Source organism: Pleurodeles waltl, chromosome 3_1 (assembly GCF_031143425.1).
Source record: "Pleurodeles waltl isolate 20211129_DDA chromosome 3_1, aPleWal1.hap1.20221129, whole genome shotgun sequence".
Taxonomy (NCBI): Eukaryota; Metazoa; Chordata; class Amphibia; order Caudata; family Salamandridae; genus Pleurodeles; species Pleurodeles waltl.
Genome location: NC_090440.1, coordinates 845,588,690 through 845,609,759, shown reverse-complemented (window position 1 = coordinate 845,609,759; position 21,070 = coordinate 845,588,690). Strand labels below are relative to the sequence as shown.

The 21,070-nt window shown below is 40.9% G+C and overlaps 1 protein-coding gene across 1 annotated transcript in view; it reads right to left on the bottom strand.

Moving 5' to 3' along the window:
• Positions 1-9,777: 9,777 nt before the first annotated feature.
• The window catches only part of RIMS3 (regulating synaptic membrane exocytosis 3), a 355,261-nt gene continuing 343,968 nt past the window's right edge, over positions 9,778-21,070 (bottom strand). Inside the window, exon 7 of the mRNA XM_069223774.1 lies at positions 9,778-12,840. Coding sequence (XP_069079875.1) covers positions 12,628-12,840 — 213 coding nt within the window. The 3' untranslated portion in view covers positions 9,778-12,627. The remainder of the gene's footprint in view (positions 12,841-21,070) is intronic.

Genomic DNA, 21,070 nt, shown 5'->3' with positions numbered 1-21,070 from the left:
GTCTCTGTGGGCCCAGTACTAATGGAACCTGGCATACGTCATCCATATGTGGAAACTGGGCTCCACACAAGTCTGTGGGAGATACTGACCATCTGCCTGAGGTCAAAGGCCTTTTTTGCTGAACATGGTGCAAGTGCTCTTGTACAACACCATTGCACTGTGGTACTTCAATAAGAAGGGTGAGGTGGGATTATGGGTTTTGTGGCAAGAGGCAGTGCGCCTCTGGAGTTTGCCAGAGCATTTACCTGACTGTGACCCACCTGGTGGGAACATTAAGTGCCAAGGAGGAAGAGCTCAGTCAGTGATGCCTGGAGGACTACGGATGGCAGTTACACACCATGGTAGTGCAGGGCATCTTTCAAAAGTGAGGCAAAGCCCTAGCTGGCTCTTTTTGCCACTATTGAAAATTCACAATGTCAAGACATCTGTTCCCATGAACACTTGCTTTAGGAGAGGCATTCAGGCTAGAGTGGAGCACGGACGTCGGGTATGCCTTCCCGCCTCTACCACCCATAATTCTGAACAAGGTCCAGAATGACGGGCCCAAGTCATCCTAGTGGCTTCGGATTCAGCCAGGAGAGTGTTGGTCCTGGTACTTCTGCACATAAGCATCTGTCTTCTGATCAATTTACCACTCCAGGCGCATCTTCTGTTGCAGCAGCAGGGCAGTGTTTTGCCCCTGACTCTGCACAATCTATACCTCCACGTGTGGAGATTGAGTGGCAGAAGATGTCTGCATTTTATCTACCATTGGATAATCTGTATGTCACCCTTAATGCATGTCTGCAAAGTCCATTTTCCCTGGGCACTGGGAAAAATGTGTGGTCTGGCGTGGAATTCGAAAAACAGACCCTTTGCAAGCCAAACTGCTGGATGGTTAATTGCTTTGTCTTTGGCTCCAAAGGACGTGCGATGAGCACTATTAAAGTTTTATATTTGCTGACAAACTTCCTTATTTAAGTCATTTGTTGTGATGAAGTTTATTAAAGGTTTGCCACATGTTTAAATCCAAAATGTTTGTGGTGACTCTCAAAACTGTCTTTATCACTGCGATCTCTTCTTCTTGTCGTGTGATTGAGTTCCAGGCTCTGTCTGTATGGCACCCTACACCACCTTTTTCCCAGACAAAGCAGTATTGAGACCAGGGTGGCCTTTTTGCCAAATGTTGTGACTCTTTTTCATGTTAGGAAATCCACCACACTCCCAAGCTTCTTTGCTCCACCTCACTTCTCGGAAAAAAGGAGGAGAGACACCATCGATTGGACGCCAAAAGTGACTTAAGCTTTTGCATCAATTGCCCCGTAGGCCATTGGGTAGACAATCAGCTTTTTGTGGGTTTTTCAGACAAAAAGAAAGGTAAGGCTCTGCAGACACTGACTTTGTCACAATGAGTTGTCCTCTGCATTAATATGGTAAACATTGTCCAAGAAGCAGCCTCCGGAGGGTACAAGGCTGCTGGCACTGTATGGGCACACAGAGTGCCTGACCTTCACACCTTCCAGGCCACGACATGAGCTTCTGTGCAAACGTTCACAAAGCACTACTGCCTTAACAGCGAAGTCCAACAGAACTTCTGGATCCAGTCTGGTGCCTGGGAGATATTCTACAGGTGAGGAATCTGTGGGTGGATCGAGTATCCACCAGAAAGAGCATTACTGAAATTAAGTTACATGTTCTTGTCAAGTGAACCACTGCGACATAAACTTATAATGTAAAAACTACATAATAGGTAACGTGCAATATGGTTCTAAGTCGCCGTCTTCGGCCCCATGGTTTATGTCGCCGGAACACTTAATGGAGATATTGGACCACGTTACACTTTTACCCCTAATGTGTCTTCTCTCGCTATGTATACTGCTCTCTCACTCAACCAGACTCATCCCTCAGAGTTTGACAAATGATCCTACAGAACACATCCACTCGACGGATGGCCATCGGGCCCAACTTTCAACACTTAGAAAGAAGGCATCACTTACATAGATGTGCTTAGTTGTTTTAGTTATATTTGTACGTTCAGGCTGTCTTGTGAAACCAGCCTTTTGTTCTTTATCAGGGCATAAATTAATTTATTAATGCCGTGATGAACCCCACATGTCGAAACGCGACAGAACTTTTTATCACGGGATATGATTTTTTATGTAGAAATATAACCCCACTTAGCTGTAAACGCCATTTTGTTTCCATGTGGTGAAAGTTGGGAAAAAACACACACACTAAATAACACTCTTTTCCCTTTTCTTCTCATCATGAAACTTCACAATAATTCTAAAAAAAATGAAGAGCAGACGACGAAAGTTGTTTATTTTTTCTTTGTGTTTTGCTCTTTTGGAATGGAATTCTAAATGTGGTGATGTAAATTTGGAAGAGTACTATTGAAAAGAATAAAACAAAATGCAGTTTTCTGTTTCCAAATGGACTTTAATATTTTTGATTGCTGCCCAAACGCATGCAGGCACAAGCCTTTTCTCGGAAAGTGACGATATTTGTTTCCCCTTAGAAATCGGCAAGGATATTTCTACAAAAGGGAAAATATATTACGTGCTTCTCCCTCCCCCTGCGTCAGTCTTGCTGCATATAAACCACAAAAATAGCTGAATTTTACATTAGTAAAGACCACATATAAAACATTACATAGCACAGGTAGAAAATGCAGATATTTTTTCCTCTCTCTAGCTTTGCTTGTAGGCAAAGTGATTTCGGTCTCAAGCCTGAAGACCTGACTTGCACAATCAGACATAGAAAGTGCCTTCAGCGTTCATACCAATTAAGAGCAGTAAAGCAGTACAAACTTTTACAAAGAGTCGAGACAGTTAACAACACTACAAAATAGTGACATGGGATGACTTGGGGCAGTTTTCCTCCTAAAATATTTTTGTATGAAGGGATGTTAATCAACATTTTTGGCAAACAAATTCCTATCGCCTATTTTCCCCATTGATGTAAGTGTGAGCCAACAGTCTGGAATTGGTTCATTCCATAATTTTTTCCTTGCAAATAAAACTGGGAAAATGAGTTCTTCCTGGTAGTAGATAGTTGATGCTACTTTCCACTGCAGGAGTAAAAGGACAGAGGCTATAGCCATGGTGACCTCCGATTACCCACCATGCGCAGTAAATTGTTCAAGATGGCTACCTCCATTGCCTACTTTCTGCTTCATGACTCCCATAACTTTTGGTAAGTGAATAGAAATAAGATGTCTCCTTTCCAAATGATACTGTTGTGTGTCGACTTAGTGTCAGAAAGTGCTGCTTAATATACATTACAATTTGGTTTTTATGTAATTGTGTCCAAAGTAGGTGAGTTGTCAACTAGTGCGCAATCTCCCTTCTACCTGCTGCAGCTACAGTTTTTGTATTGAGGGAGGAAATGGGTAAAAAAGGCGCCTTTAATTGCTAGAACTGTGCCTAGTGTAGGGTATACAAATGGACAAATATAGTATCCTTAAAACTGAATTTGAGCAAAAAAGCTTTTTCGCACAAGGCCGCTTGGGGATGTTTGAAAATGTGGAGGCCCAGTTTGTTTATGGAGTGACCGGGCAAACCACTAGGGGCAAGGGAAACGAGTGCAGCCAATATAGAAATTATAAATTTACTGACGCCGTAGGGGTGCGTGTAACCTTCCGATTGCAGATTTTAATCTTACCAGAATACTGTTAGCATTTTATCCTACTGGAGAATAAACTGAGAGCTACATGACCGGTACTATTTACCAATGTAATTTAAGTACGAAGAGCCATATTGTGGTGTGATTTACACTATCTGTCTTACTTATTCAAGCTACAGACTTTTTTTAAAAACAAAATAGAGGGGGTTGTGCCATAGTTGGTGCAAATGCCCCCGGGATCATAATTAACGGGGACATTTCAGCTGTATTTGCTCTTGTGTATAAGGTTACTTTTGTACACTGACATTTTTTCAGGGACTGCTTTCTACGTTTAATTCCCATTTCATTTATTTTTTCTTCATGAGGGGAAAATAACCGTTTTTCAGAGTTATCAAATATATTTAGCGACCTTAGTTTTAAAATAATGTCCGTTTGGCAACCAAATGTATGCTAGGCACTGTGGTGTAAATCACAAAATCGTCCTAGTCTTTGAACCCAGTAGTGCCATTAGGATAGCTCAGTGGGCTGAACTGCTGCTTCGTGGACCTCTATCTGAACTGCGGGTCACGTCTCTGAATTGTGGCCTACTAGACTTTCGTACTTAATGAGAAGTATTTACTTAACACCTATCATGCAAGTGCCAAAAGATCACTCAGTTTGTGCTATAAAAGGCTGTCCGTATTATAAAAAAGAACTTAAATTCCTCGTCTGATGGCGTGGCACTAAAGGCTGCCATTCAGGCAGCATACCTTATTTGGAAACATTATCTACCTAATTTTTTGTATAATTTGAAACTCTCCCTATCTTTACTTTAGGTGCCTAGACTTATCAGTTTTTTCGCTTTGGGTGAACGTTTTCTTAGTTTGGTATTTGCACTTGGCACCTATTGTGGAGTTTCACCGTAATACGTCAAAGTAGCCAAACATTTAACTGAACTTTGCCAAGCCCGCGTCGATTTTTCTTATGCCTTTTGTCTAAGATTTTCAGTACCATGTGGCCCGTAGTAAATGTGCTCTCGCCCATTAGACGGGACTTCAGGATCGCCACGGGTCTTTCATGACCTCCAGGCATGTTTCTTTCCACCTCTGGGGATATGAATAGGAAATGGAAAAAAACGCTTATGAAAACGGGAGCTGCCGAGATTCTGGAGATGGGATCTGAAATAATGTACCACAGCAATGAAGACTTGCCTGGTCCCATGAAAAACCACCATCTGTTTCTAGGCAACCCCAGATCCGTTATTTGAGTTTTGTTCTAGCTTTGTTTTTTGTCGGTACTAAACAGAATCCCTTATACTACCCCCACAAGAAAACATTGCCCCTTTATGTAGTACAATAACTATTTTGCATGGCCTGTGTATATCAGGCTCTGTGGGCCTTAATACATAAGACTCTGTAAAAGAACATTACCACACTACCCTGTGCATACGCAAAAATGCCCTTTCTGTGTAAAGGACTACACTTTTCTTCGTGCTTGAACTCTTTCAGAATTCGGTTGCAAGTTCCATTATAAGATTGAATCTACTTGCACTTCTTGGACTGAACACAACAGCTGACAAAATTCTTCTAATGTGTTCAGTCGAGGGCTCGACCATTGTCACAAAAGGGTTTGAAACACACATCCTTCAGTTTGTGGTCTCTGGTGAGGTTTCTTTTTTCAAACTTTTGAGATTATATTGGATTTAATAACTAGGTGACACAACGTGAAAATCATTTTAACCTCGAGAGGACATCAAGCAGCCTACCTAAAACCGTTCCTGTTTCAGGGCCTGCTTACTAGGCTTTCAGTATCACTCAGTGGGACTACGGTTTTCTCTTTTCTGAAAGTCTGCTTGAATTGAAACCCTCATGCCTGCTAAGACTGTATTTACAGAAAGAAACCTCTTGTCTAGCATAATCTGACAAGTGTATTTTTGGAGAATGTTATGCCCTTCAGTGTTTTTTGCAAACACTCTATTTTGACATCTCCGTACTGCATTGTAGGAGTAGCATGGGGATTTTCATTTTGACAAACTTCTCAATTGTACAATCCTAAATTGTAAAATTTCACTTGCAAAATTAGGTGACCGAATCCTAATTTTGTCAAAAATCGTGAAGAAAAGCTGACAAAAACAAGACCCAATATCCAATCATTTGTTAACCTAAGAAGGTACTCTAAAAATGTACAAACGCTTCTGATGCTGCCTTAAACAATAGGAATTGAGAGAATATTAATGTGGAATCCAAAACAAGTTTTTATAGAATGCCCTAGCACATCTTATTTGATAACATAGAGGTGAAATAACTAACTATGTCAATTTACCATCAGATACATTTATTATCTTTATTCTCATTTAACACTGCTTTCAGGGTTTAATCTGGTCTATGAATCAAAAAGCTGTAATGGTAGTTAAAATAAAATTATCATAAGTAAGACGAAAGGACCTAACTTCATCAATGACTGTGTCACAGAAAATTCGAAACTGGCTATTCTATTATGACATATTCACCTAGAATTAAAAATAATGTTTTTAATAAAATTTAGGAAAGTATCTGGGATTGAACTTCTAGCGTTAAAATTAGTATATCAATGATTACTGTTAGTTAAGGAGATTGTTCATTACATAATCATAATGCACCTTACACAATTTATCGCCTTTCTAACTGAACCTGTTCTTGTGAGAATTACAAATATATTTTACAGATATAACAATTTTGTTCATTAGGCAACATAGTTTAATGTTTACGTATTAATATTATTCTAAACTGAATTTATGAGTTTTATTTTGCTTTTTCATTTTAGTCCTCTCTATACAAAATCTGTAAAAAATGTATTCAAAAGTTGTGGCTTTCCATTTTCTTTTCTTACAGCAACCCAACCAGGAATGGAAGTGGAAGCCAAACTAGTTATTTGACCACGAGAGAAAAGGGATGAGTAATAACCAGGCATAGGGCAATGGTCATAATTAGAATGGGGGATAATAGGAGTATCAAAAACTGAAGTAGGACATGATTCCCAGGCAAGATTTGTGATGTGGGAATGTACAGAGATGCTTAAGTAAGACGATTGTTGGGACAATAAGCAGCCGAGTCACCATGAAAAAAAATGGATGATATGGAAGGATTAAATCAGGAACTGAATGGAGACAGCAGGATAGAAGAGCAAATGAGGGAGGTGGGGCTACTACTACTATCAAAAAGGCTGACAAGATGAGTCGATTCAGGCAAAACAGGCAATTGTTAGGTTGAATTTGTGAAGCTGGCTGCATGTAAATTTCACGTTTTATTGGATTGGATTCTTTAGGTAAGGTTCGTCAGAGTAAAAATGTTCATATTTTTATTGACAATTCATAAAACTTAGCTACAAGAGCTCTTGCAAATTAGTGAATGTGGCAGGAGACACAGCCTGAATAGGTGCACTGTAATCTAAATGTGGGCCTGGACAATGTTGTCATACCAGCACCCTAGTGTGGTGAGCAAGTGAGTCCAATTATTTCCAGGAAAATTTGCTGGGACAAATTATACTTGGGTCTACAAGAAAAGTGTGAGCTCTGTTAGGGTTGTTTGCGATCCTGGGAAGTTGATGATCCTTCTGTCGAATCGCACTCTCTTAAAGCAGACCTCTGCCTAAATCCAATACGTCCAGTCCAGCCCTGAGCAGGTGAAATACCCAGGTCCTTCAGATCCAAACACTAGGTACTCCTGAGCCTTGCATGCAGAGTACCAGCACCACCCAGTGGATCTGCTGAAAGTGGCTTTGAGCTGAGCTGCTTCCTACTTCGAGTGCTAAAAGTTAAAGAAACTCACAAGAAGTGTATTTAGAAATGTGGAACTCGTGATTTCGGTTTGTGAAGTGTATTCTTTCAGCAGAGACAGAGCTACAATTTTCATTTTCCTACCGTCTTTCTCACTTATTCTCCACTTCATGAGAAACTTCATTTTTAAGCCCTTTACGTACTCTTTGGTTTCTTTCCTAACTCATTAAACATCTTTTATCATATCAAACTAAAACAAAAACCTTTTGCTTCTCCTTATTTCTAAATTTTCTGTCTGCATTCCACACAAAGGTACCTTTTGAAAATTTTCATCAGTATGCAAGGCATGTTGGACACAAACATATACCCGTGCCTCTTATCACCCCACTCATATTCATATTTCCCAACAGATGGGAAAATTGTGAACACTGAAGTCTCCAAGGATAACTTGCTAGTCCAAAAGGAAACATAAAAAGGATCACTATGATGCTATGAACTAGAACACACACGACACACAAAGTAATATAACTTTGACACTTTGTTGGGTTAGGTTTCTAAGAAGGAGCTTATCTCAGGGGAGCAAATGTGTTGCTGGTATTACTGGCTGACAGAACTTGGCTGATCGCTACATATAACAGACAGGCCCCCCCGAAAATGAAATGGATAGTGATTCCAAAGCCAAGCACACTATACCAAGGTACTTTCAGCGGGAGCACGTGCCACGGAACAAGCAAACAGCACATACAAGCATATGCTAAATATTACTTAGTAGGCACACGTCCTGTGTCCTAGCTGCGCCCCACAGGCTATGTCCTCATGAACACAAGCATGTGCTGCACACTATCTTTCTCCCTAAGGCCAGTTTCAAGACGTCCATATTGACATGAAGTCACCTGAACCCAAATCACACTTCATTGTTGCCAGAATTAGCAGCAACATTGTGCAATCCATCTACTTGCAAATACCTACAATTTCAAAGGAAAGGGAGTGATACCTTTGGACAAAGAAAAACCTTCCCTTGTCATCTACCCATCCCCTACTGTTTCACTCCATTATCAAGATGTTCTTCCATGCATGAGCAACAGATGAAAATATAGCAGTGCTCTGTAAAAACCCTGCAGCTTGCTCTTACTGCTTGAAATTTATGTGTTTTGTGTCCAGACACTTGCGTAATATGGGACCTCAACATAACATAATGTAGGGTTTATTTGCACATCATTTGTTCCCATTCAGTCAGTGGAATCAAAGGTCAAAACATCCATGCCAGCTTTGAAATCCCACAAATGTACATCAAATGTACTGAAACAGGGTGCTCTTGGTTGCTACAATGAAATGTTGCTCAATCAGGTGTCTCAATGTGAAAGAACAGTGACGTTTTTGAGCACAGAGATATTTCTCTTTTAACTGCAGTGTTCCCTTGCGTATACCTTTATGAAAAAGGATGTACCAGTTTCAAAATTCTGATGCAAGCTATGGTGGTCTTTTAGGAAGATCAGCAGAGAGCATGGACCTTCACGCTGGATGAACATCGGCGTGCTCCTCTCTAATAGGTAGGTGATGGCAATACTGTTGATTGAGGATAATGTTACACTGGTGTGTCATTGACTCCTTCTGTGCACCTTGTTTACGCATTGTGGAAATAAAATAAGATCGCATTGCTTCGTCGTCATTCCTGAAGCATTGTCCTTGACGTAGCCATGAAAAGTTGTTCCATGGAGTGTTTTCCCATTGGTTTGTGTACTATGAGGAATCCAATGAACAGATGGATGTCCAGTCTTTAGTTGTTTGACAAACTTGTTCTTCAGGGTCTTTGAGAGGAGCAACACCTGATTCTGCCCATTGAGTCATTTAAGATTCGTAGTCCATGTCTAAGGAGTCCGCAGAGGTCCGGGCTTCTTACAAATTAAAGCCAAGTCAGTGTCAGCTTTGCATGCAGTAGCCACATTCTCATGCATGCCCCATACACTTTGCTCCTCGGAAAATGCACGATTTTAGAGCACTTTACTGCCAGGGAGACACAGCGGAGCATTTTGTAAAAATCTCCCAACAGTTTCAGCCATCTGATCTTTTTATGTTGCTCAAATAAAGGATCCTATCTAGAGCTAGAGGAGCAACCTAAGAACTCAAATATTTGCAGGGAAAACAGTAGCCCAATAGTAAAATAGCAAATTGAACATAACACACATCTTAATATTGTTTGCTTTTTTATTTTTTCAGCCTGATTACACATTTTGCATTTCTGAATTTCACAAGGCTGCTAGGTGAGATATTGTGTCTTGCCCAAAGATATTAGGTTTTATAGTAGCGTTCTAGCTCTGGATAAAGACCATTCTTTTTCTTGCATTACATGATGCAGGTCCCTACAAGGGTTAGTGGGTTTTCCAGGTTATTCCTCGTTCATTCTTTCTACGATATCCCACTGTTTCCAGTTTTTTTTTCTTAGCACCTTGGATGTTTAACACGATTCAAATTGGGTTTACCCTGAATATAAAATTGTATTTGCTTCTTCAGCTTTACGCTTTCACCACTTTGATTCTCCCTTGAATAATGAGTGCAGACTTAATAATTTAGGAGTTGGTGATGTCCTCTTCAGCATAGCACTGTACTAGGATTTCCTTAACCTTGACCTCTGCAACAAAACTGCATGTGGCTAGCACAGGATAGGTGGGATTCTGTTTGCCACATTTAATAAACAGCTTCGCCTTGGTGGTGGACATCAAGTGCATACTCTTTGTTTTGTGTAGGTAGGTAGCTGTTGCCTGAGTTGGAGTGTCTGTGCAGTCTAACAGTGCAGAAGAGTATGGCGTCTTCTTTCTTGTTGCTACCCTTTTCTAAATTGCTGAGATTCATCAAAGTCTAAACTGATAACTGCTATCCCTCTGTACCATCTGAAGCTCTTCATATATGTGTAGCATCTTGCCAACTACAAAAGAAGACAAACCACTGTGTGAAAGTTCATGTTTGACCTTCTTGGCAATCGTCTGTGTGCTCGCTGATGATAATTGTATTTTTTTTTTTTGGGGGGGGGGAGGTCGCATTTACTGCATGAAGAAATTGTTGTGCTTTTTTAAATAGAACTTTCTCTCCATTAAGCGACATCCTCAATAATTGTACTACAACTTGATTAGGCAATGATGTGCATCCTTTCCACGCCAATTATTAATGACTCTGGGAAGGTCACCAAATAATTCATTTAAAATATTGTCATTACATAAGATCACAACTTCTAAAAACTGTTTGGTCAGTAGAAATGCAATTCTTTTGTCCTCAAGGTTGTATTTGATCTCCTTCCTTACCCTTGAAACACCTACGCCCCTATTTTATAGTCTCTCTTGGCTATCTTGGCAAAGCAAGCATTCTATTGGGCATATTCAATTTCATCTATTGACAATTCTTTCATCCTCATGTACCCTTGAAATGTTAGTACAAAAATATGAATATTAGTGTCTATCAAATCATTTGGCAGATCAGTACTTTTATCACCAATATCCCATTTGGTCTTTCAATGCATGCATTCTTCCAGTCAAAGGCTATTTTCCCAAAAGATCCTTCTGGTGCTGCAGATGCCCTTTGGTCATTTGTTAGACAGATGTTTCTGTCTTTGAGATTATTTGATCTCTTGGAAGACCAGTCATCCTTTTCTGGGGGCATCTCTTTCACATCTTTGTGCACCAGTCTTTAGCTGTTGGGTAGCTATCTGTAGCCTTTTTAATTCAGAGACACTGTTTGATCAGTTGGTAGACTGGCTGTTCTCTCCTGGACACAACATTTCATCTCTTGGTACATAAATCGTTCTTTTGGGAAGTTGGTTTCATTTGACAGGAGGCAGACACCTCAATCACAGGGTCTGCTTGATCTTTTAGTAGATGAATATTCCCCTCCTGGTAATTACTTTTACTCTAGTTCCTTGATGTTTGACTGCATTTTTCTTGGATCCCAAGTCAACACTGCAGGTCTGTTAGTACTACTCATCTGTAATTCTTACCTTTGCATACTTTGAAAACAGTCGCCATAGTATCTACAATGGAACTACAGTTCCAAGTGGTGTCACCCCTGAGTGTTCCGTAGAGGTTTATAGGCACCTTCAGGATTAAAAACCTCGGTCCCATCATACGATGCTACATGAATGTGGCCTCTTGTGTTCATTTGACGTCTGTCACCACCAGTCATTGCACAGATCCTTAGGGATCTTCTGAAGGAGGGGCAGGCAGTGGAAACTGCAGATGTTGTGTGAAGAGAGTGGCCCACATTTGAAGGGAGGTACAACCTGCAGATCCCAATTGAAAATGCTGCAATTTCTTTTTTTGCACAACAGTTCGATTGTTGATCCCTTTTGCCATGCAAGGTATCCTCTGCTGTGTGTGCAAAGCATTTCTTATATGTTGAGCATGACAATTCCAGAATGCACTTAAGTGAAAATAAGGGGTGGGGCTATTGTGCTGCTTCATTGACCCCTCTATCCACCCTCCCCAGTGGTAGAGTCACTAGGGGAGTGGTTGGCTACATGCTGCGCATACGCACTCACACATAAATACAAAAAAAAAAAAAGTAAACAGAATTGCTTGTTGGCGCTGCTAAATCCATGCTGTGGGAGCTACAAGAGCAGAGAGTAGCTATTGCCAACTTCTTGCCCAACAATGGAGGATTCCCACACAGATTGTGCAGCAGGTTGTACATACAAAATTAGCATGTGGCAGGCTACATAAGTTGCTACATTCCTTAAAAATCAAAAACAAAATTGGGTTATCTGAAAAATAAATAATTAAACCCAGCATTCTGTCAAATGCACAAATCATTCTATATATCTTTACATACAATGCATATTCCAGGGTTGTTTCCCTATCCCTTCTCATTGAGGATAAGGAGAAAGGATAACGAAGTGTGCTTGAAAGGGATAACATACTCTTTGCAGTAATGCGGACGTGAATGTTTCCTGATTGTAGCCAACCAGGCTGAGCGCATACTGCCGTCGCATCTCACTCCCACCTGCAATTGGGAGGATTGCAATAACAGTCTTATACATTTCTTCTTGGCTGTGTATTCTTCTTGAGAAGTATCCCAAGAAACGCCTGTGGTGGAGTCTTCTGTGGGCAGAGGGTATACTGGCAGAGCAAAGGAGAGGGCAGGGCAGAGAGTGGCACTCTCTTGATGCTTCTGATTGCTGAGTTCACTAGTGGGTCTTATATTCTTTCTAAATATTGGCGCTTGTGGTTCAGCAGCATAGTGTGCTTTGTGCTCTGTAATTTTCACACACACCCACCCACTTCTCCTGAACTCCCACCAAAATAAATTTAAGGACAGGATGGGCTTGTGGAGCTCTCCAAAGAAGACTGAGAGAGGCGGCGGGTGAGGGGAGCGATGCTGGAGTCTGCCAAGGAGGAGGTTGGGAAGAGTTTATACCATCCAGTGACCATGCTTGTCAGGTCCAGCTCTTCCAGATGGATCTGTGCCATCCCCATAAAGTACTTGTGATCCATGCGCCCATAATCTCCCCATACGATGACCTGTGATCAAGGGACAAAGAATGATAAAGTTATTGGTTAGTCACTACTCGTAGATGACTACTTATTCTATCTTTGGGCAGTTAAGTATTGCTCACTGTAATAATACATCCATGAGAAAGAATAGTTCCTAATGAGAAATACTGTCAGTTTAATGCACTTCAGTTGGTAGCATCTGATAACATACTCCTCATACACCTTCCATATATAAATATCTTCCTACAAATATGTGACTTGTTTTTTGTTCTGCTGATAAGCACTCCATTCACCACACCACGGGCCAAACGCTTTCCTCCCAACACAACAGGCCAAGTCTCAAGTGACTGTAGCGTAACAACTGTTACTGGTCCCACACATGACAGCAGTCTCAGTATTTTCCAGTTTCCATATACGTTTGTTTTTGTAGATTTCAAGGGGCATCTGCAAATTGGTAAGGACATGTCAGTGTCACTTCACCTACAGATATAAAATCTGAACAATTTTAGGCATCTATATTTTGTACAGTTATGAAGGGTGTTTTCCCAGATATGTCTGTTCCTTGCATATTCTTTCCACTGGATACACTGTGTGATTTTACTAATTACAGGTGTTCGTGGGCGATCAAGAAATTGCATCTCCATCAGTACCACCTACATTTCTTTGGGGATTTTGTAAATCTCAATTGGGTATTATTGTCAGCACACCCACCACATTCATTATTTTATTTTGGTCTGTTCTAAGTTTGTATCTTCTCTGTGCCGCACTGAGTAGCCAGGTCCAAGGAGAAAAAACACACCCTGTCGGAGATAGCGCTTCTATTTATCTAGTCTGCACTCCCCTCGAACTGCCCTTCGTTCATGAATGTTATTTGATTTTCAATGTAATATATTTATGTCTTGTATGAATTCTCTTCATATGTTTATCAGACTAATTGTGCCAAATATTCTCAATACATTTTCGAGATTGCTGCCCATTTTCGGGAGCCTCATCTAGAAGCATAACCAATAAATGAAATTGAAATAGCAACATTCAACACAACATTATATATAAATCTCCAGAGCAAATGGTTAGAAACAAAAGGCTTACCCAGCCATGAACAATAGCTTGTTTCACAAGTAGCTTAGTGTCTTTAGTTCTTGGCAAATCGGTATATGTGTTATTTAGTCTGCTTTTGAGATATTTAAACAGTTGATACAGTTAAACCACGGGAACGCTTCTGCTTTCTTTAGTTGTAATGTTTTCTGTTTCAAAACTTGGGCTACCTCAGTTCTTGAGATCATTTTCGTAATATTGTCCCTCATGCATATGTAAATACTAGAGGATATAGAAATAACATTTTCAGTTTCTTTTGTATTTTAGGCCAATGTTCCACTGCAGTTATTTTATTCATGTGTGGCTTAGTTGAGTATTTTGAATTTAAGACAAGCCTCTGTTAAGATGTTCTTTATTTGTATAATAATATATCCTCTGTTCTAATTGTTTGAGCTTGTTCCCTTAGTATGTGCTTAGGGTGTAAGCTCTTTCCTAAAATATATTCTTCCATTCTTGTTTGTTCCCATCATATTTGATTGAACGAGAGGAAATTCTTTAAATCCTTAACAAATGTAAGTGCAGAAAGTTTTTTCAATGCTGGAGCCTGAAAACTACTGAGGTTTTAGTGTGCTGTTTCTATCAGGGCTTGGAACACAGACACAGAAAGACTTAATTCTGACACTGTTACTTGGTCATCCTAAAGTTCAGTTCTGTTCAACAAATGTGAGATGTGTATAGGATTATTTTTTGGTCCTGATTTAAATCATAAATATTACTTCCCAGAAGCTTTTCATCACCTTTCCCAATGAAATATATAGCACTGATATATAAAATCACGGAGCTAAATAATGTGAGCACTTCTTATTGGATAATGTACGTACAGTTTCAAATTGATGCTTAAACAGGATGGCATATGTGGCAACCAGGTACAAACTCTTCACAGGTTCAGTAATTTGCAACAATAACCAACCTTTTTATCTTTAAAAAATGGAATTTAGTATTAATTCCAAAGTTTTCGTGACGTCTTTCTATTCAGTTTGTACGCCAGTAGCATCCCAATCCAGGGGCCCTTTAAAGGGTGAAGATGGTATTGAGGGGAACAATTTTCTGGCCAGGAGTACCCTATGCCCAATTTATTCTTATATTTTCAGAACACCAGGGTTTCCTTCTTTATATTCCCAGAAGTTCCTCCCTCTTTTGAACAGACACACTTTATTGCTGTGACCAAAGAAGGCACGGAGACCTTGATAGCACCCTTCGACACAGAATAACAGAAGTCTTCTCTTTTGACAGACATTTTACGGGAGCAACAGACATCAGGAATGAGTCTCCCTTTCAACGTGTGTCTTACAGAGCATGGGAAGCATGGGAAAAACAGAATCGGCTGCAGAGGTTGCCTTTTTAGACTCCCACAAATGTAGAGCAGTCCCTTCATAACCATCCTACCTCCGTCCCATCTGATGCTACACTAGAGGGCCTGGATATTCTGGCTTCTAAATGCACTTGAATGCAAAATGCCACCTCTATGATTCCGTTTTACTCAATAGAAGAGGTTCTGTGCTTCGGAGAAGCAGAGTTGCTGTGACTGGATCTAATGCAATTTGCCTTTTGGCAAGATGCACAGATACATAAGACAGTCTGATCCTGAGCTGTTGCAGGCTGACATGGCAGCATCAAAGCAGGCCATGTATGCTGGCCAGGACACAGCAGATGCATTACGCAGGTCTGTTGGATTGAGTGTGGTCCTTCAAAGACACAAACAGATCAAGACCATAAGCTTTTCAGGGTATTGCAGACCTAAGTTCTTGATATTCATTTTTATTGCCAATTTAGAGACTAGAGACACTGATTCCTAAGGTACTGGCCTCCTCTCCAGGAACCTCAGTAAGAATCGTGTATACACAGGCAAATTTGGTGGATGAAGAAAGCAAGCTCTAGCAACTTCCTCCTCTTTGTCAACATCAACAACACTAAATCCTCACTAAAATCTTGATCTTAAAATTACACAGCTCTCCAATCCGCTTGTGGGTGGTGGCCTTCTTTCAGAAATGAGCAGACATATTTGTGGACTTCTGGGTCCTTCACATTCTAAAACAAGATTCTCTTTCCATGTGAGAGAGACCTCTAGTCTCCTTCACCCCCTCCCCACACAACCTTTCATGAATGCCTATCTCGATGAAAGAGATACCATGTTATTTTCGTTTGCATAAAAGAGTGATTTTCCTGGGTCCCTGTCAAAGATCGGGAAAGATATTCTTTCTGGATTTTGGGCCTGAGACAGGTAAACAAGTCTCTCCAGAAAGGCACACTGTATATACTGTCAATTCACAGATGTTGCAGTCATTGCCTAACCAGGTTAGGTTAGTTTACTTAGGCATACAAGCTGTTTACTCTGTTATCCTGATTTCTGAGCAAGACAGGAAGTGTCAGAGATCAGTTTCCACTTTTGCGGCTTGCTCTCACCTCTGCCCCCACAGGTTTCTCAAAGAGGATGGCATGGGGGACTTCGGTTCCCTTCATTTACCCTTCTCTAGAGAATTGATTTTCAAGGGATTCACCTGCAGCTCATTCACTGTGGAGTCTTTTGGCTACAACCAGACCTTTTGTGTAAACTCACCGTGTCGGTAAACAATACAGAATCTTTCCTTGGACCCTTTCAGAGTTTCCAGCTTAGAAGGGATATTCTGGTCACATTCCAGCTGTGCCCATGTTCACCCTGGGGAAGCTGCTCCCTATAAACCAGTTGGTCCTGAAATTCACCAGTTCACCAAATCACTTTATGCAGTGTCCTGTTTCCTAGGGATTTTGATTTTGTGCATCTTTGTAGTCCCACATACAAGTCTGAGAATGAGACCATTGCAGAGAGATTTGATATTACTTTAGCTACCACTGATCAAGCTCCTTTTCTGGTGAACAAAGCCGGCAAATATGTTTGAGTCACCCCTTCATCTCCCCTTAGCATCAGGTAACACTGGGTACCAATTTGTTTTTGCGATGCTGGACGCTTATATTGAATATCTGATATTCAACGCCTTGTTGACCCCTCTGGAGTCCTCTTACAACATCAGTGACTTGAAACTGGAATGGAGAATAATCAAGTTAGTCTATTTTCTATAACCACAAATTACTCAAGTCCATGTAATGGTAGACAGTACATCAGAAGAGTATGTTCAAAATAGCTATAAAGAGAAGCAATGGAGCTGTGGGACTGGGCTACAGAACAGGAGTTGGCTAGTGGGGGAGGAGAAAACATCAGACATCCTCAGCAGACTGTCATCCATCGTTCATAAATGTGGCTGCAACATGAATTGACAGGCGATTTGTTTCATTTTTTAGGGCATGACACAAATTAATATCTTTGCCACAAGGGAGGTCAAGTAATGTAGACTGTGTTGTCCTCTTGAGCATCCCAGAAAGCGGTGGCTAGGAGATTCACTTTTCGTGCTGTGTACCTTTTCACTTCATTACACGTGTTTCTATCCCCCTTCTTTTGAAAGTTTCCCAAAGGCTGGACTGTTCCCATGGGGAAAAGGGTCAAGACTGATTTGCATATGGCTGGGTCCAAACTGGGGTGGCATGGTGAGCAAAAGAATAGATGGATTAAACCCAGATCTGTGACTGGGGGTGAATGTTTGATTGATTCTGCATTCCGTCCATCATTTGTGTTTGCTTGCTTTAGTTGCCATAAGTGCGCTGCCGGATATGCCCAGACGTGGGTCCGTGGCTCACTGTGCCACTGGATTCAAGCTAGTCTGGCGGATGAAGGGTGATACCCTGAAACCGGTCTCAGGATGCTTGTTTCCAGTCCAGGGAGGATCTGGCCTGGCAGTTCGGGCTGGACTGTTCCGATGGGGAACAGGGTCAAGATTGATTTGCATATGGCTGGGTCCAAACTGGGGTGGCATGGTGAGCAAAAGAATTGATGGATTAAACCCAGATCTGTGACTGGGGGTGAATGTTTGATTGGTTCTGCATTCCGTCCATCATTTCTGTTTCTTTGCTTATTAGGGAAAGAGCACATGAGGACATTTAGATCACATCGAGCAGATCACCAATCAATCAATGGCTTTATCAGATGACCCACTGACAAACAGTCCACCATCTAGAGCTCCCGGCATCTTTGACAAAATTGTTCCTGCTAGCACAGTGGACGTACTTATGATAGAAATATAATGCTTGTCAGCTGCCATGTTTTTCATTATCTGAAATACATTTCAAAAGTTGGGTGTTTCTGAAAAACAAATGACATCTGAAGCACACAGTGTGTCTTCTGCCTTCACAAAGCTGACATTTTTTCATTCATTTTTCTTGTTCCATTTACCTTAGTACATGAGAGTTGTGAAGGCAGTCCTTCTGGTGCTCCAAAACTATCCAGCATGTGACAGATGGACCACCCTCTAAAGCTTTCAGACTGTGGGGCTAGCTGACACAGCCAAGTGTTCGCACATCTCTAAATAAAGGTAGTGGAATTGTAGGATTGGCAAGAGGACATCCGTTGATTTTTGGCAGATGTCCTGTTCCACCAGTTCCTCAAATGATCACCCTGAATATTGTTAAGGGCTGTTTACCATCAGATTCTCCCTGCATATATTCACCAAATGAAGGCTCCATGTTTAAACTTCCAGATAATTCGATATTCTTGTAAAGTTCCCAGAATAGATTTCCTCCAGTCCCCTTTCAAGCCCCTGGGTGGCTGTTTGCACTTGGTTTTCACTACTTTGATGGTCCTTTTACGTGACCCCCATAGAATTCTTGTCCAAATATTCAAAATAAATTGTGTTTTTGCTTTGGCTCACATTTGCTAGCGGTGTCAGTGTGATGCAGGCACTCTCGGCCTCTCCTCTTTACCACATTCTCAAGCAAAAGCGGCATTCAGGCTCAAACCTTCCTTCCTTTCTAAGGTGAATTCAGTCAGGTGATGTAGCTGCCAGCCTAGCCTCATGTCTCACTCTCCCGAGGATGAGCGACTGCGTAGTGCACACCTCGGTAGAGCTGTCAGCCACTGCGCTTACAAACCACAGTCCTTCAGGATTTAGGGCTACATTTTCATGAGCTTCTCGGGAAGCGGGCTGGGCATGAGAGTCTGTAAAAAGACGGAGTGTGTTCAAGACGGATATGTCTGGCCGTCGAACATTGTTGTAAATTAGTGAGCACATCCCCACCAGAGGACTTTCATGGTCACTCTGGAATGGCGAGGTGTATGGCACAAGCATAGCTCTTGCTAAGGGGTGTCCAGTTTTGAAGATCCGTGAATCAGCTACGTGGTCCCCTAAGCGTTCTTTCGGCAAACACTATTGTGTGTACATGCATGGAAGGTAAAGTGTCCTGATAGGAGGGAAGCGTTGCAGTATCTTGCGGCCCAGCTATTGTATGCTCAACCCCCTTCGAGAAAGAATGTCTTTGGAGTAGTTCACGTAAGGAATATGCAGGGAAAACAACTGTTAGACAAAAACAATTACCCTCTTTTGGTAATATTGGTTTAAGTGGATTATTCAGAGATGTCTTACTGCCCTCTCACCTCCCCTTTTGAGTAGGCAAGGTTCTTAAATGTATTTTTCTGATCACAGGTTTTTTCTTAGTCCTCTGCTTCTTAGCCTCTAAGGGGGCCTGGAGCAAACTAACTGACCTGATGTTACCAGCTCCCTAGGAGCTTTATTTACTGCACTGATGTAACTTCGCGTGTCTTTGCGGTACTAGACATGACACTACCATAGGTTGCCATCGACTGGCTAGTGCTGAAAAAAATCAGATCCACATTGGTGTCTGATGAGAAGGGTGACATAAGGAAAGTACAGGAGTTGAATAGTACACTAAATAATGTGTCTTAACACATTAAATTCAAAGTAAGATTTGGTGTAAAATGAAACTCGTGGTCAAGAAACAATCAAGATACTAGTCTGAAAAATACTGATGCACCATTGCACATGCTAGCTGAATACATTTAAAAGAAGTGTTCTTATTATGAAATTTGTTGTTTTTTAACCATTGTAATATTAATTCAGAATATTTGTGGCACTTCTGTGTTTTCAGTCTTTGAAAGAGTAAGGCTGATAAATAGCCCGAGAATTGACAAGTGACAGAAGATAAAATGTTTTTAAAGTATGTGATGATTTTAATTTTGACAAAGAAAACATCAAGACAATTTGAGATTTAAGAAAACCTCTTGTGATGTTTTTTTTCTCTTGTTCCCATTACCACTAATGGACGAAGGCAATGTTAAGATCTAATGCTGACTTGGGAAGCTGGCACTACACTAGAATGCAATTGGTTGAGTTGGTGAGAACTGTGATTATAATTTTTTATTCTGCTCAGTGTGACTCTACAGCCCAGTTTAATAAGATGCAGTCCAATTCATGAAGCCAAGCATGCCATTGTGTTTGCAGTACAACGTTCTATCACGAATATAAATTACAGTGTGCACCTACTTATAATGAGTTCCTGTAGCCCTCTATGCCTATGTACATGGTCTTGTTGTTGTGCATTCTATGCAGCCTAAGTAACCTAGGTATAGCTATTGATTCTGTAATCCATATGTCAAATGTTGGTCCAGGAAGGACATATCCATGCTGGATTTTCAGGATAGTCGCATAAAATAAATATAATTAATCTCAATCTAAACATATTTATTATTTATTCTAAAAATGTACCATGGATCCAATCTTTCTCGTCCCACATTGCGTGCTCTGCTAATAATCTGGGCAATGGACAAACACTATCTGGGTGATCTAGGACTGCAGAGCTACATCGCATGCGTGACTTGGGCAATTGCAGGTTAATTGAACCCATGCTATGACAGTAGGAAGGTATGATGCGTTGGTGATTTAGGAATGTTCAAGTAGACTGCACAAGTACCTTGTAGATGTGGAGGCAAATTGATTTGATATGGAACTGTAGAAGTAAACGAGACCCTGTGGCTGTGAAAGTGAGTTAATTAAAAGCTATATTGTTAATCTGTAAAATAGACTGGATATCTTGGAACTTTGAATGGATATCTTTGAAATAAAGAAATGTATTGTATAGGTGTCCTCAGTGTGTCGAGATACATTACATGCTGATGTTCTGGTTCTGTGGAGTTTATTTACATGACGGTGATGTTGATGTAGTGTTTGTCTGTGGGACGGGCGTGTGGAAGAATGTTTGATATTTGCAATGTAATGTTAAGACACACTGCATTCGTGACATGGACTTGTAAGTTCTTTGTATGGGTAACCACATGATGTGG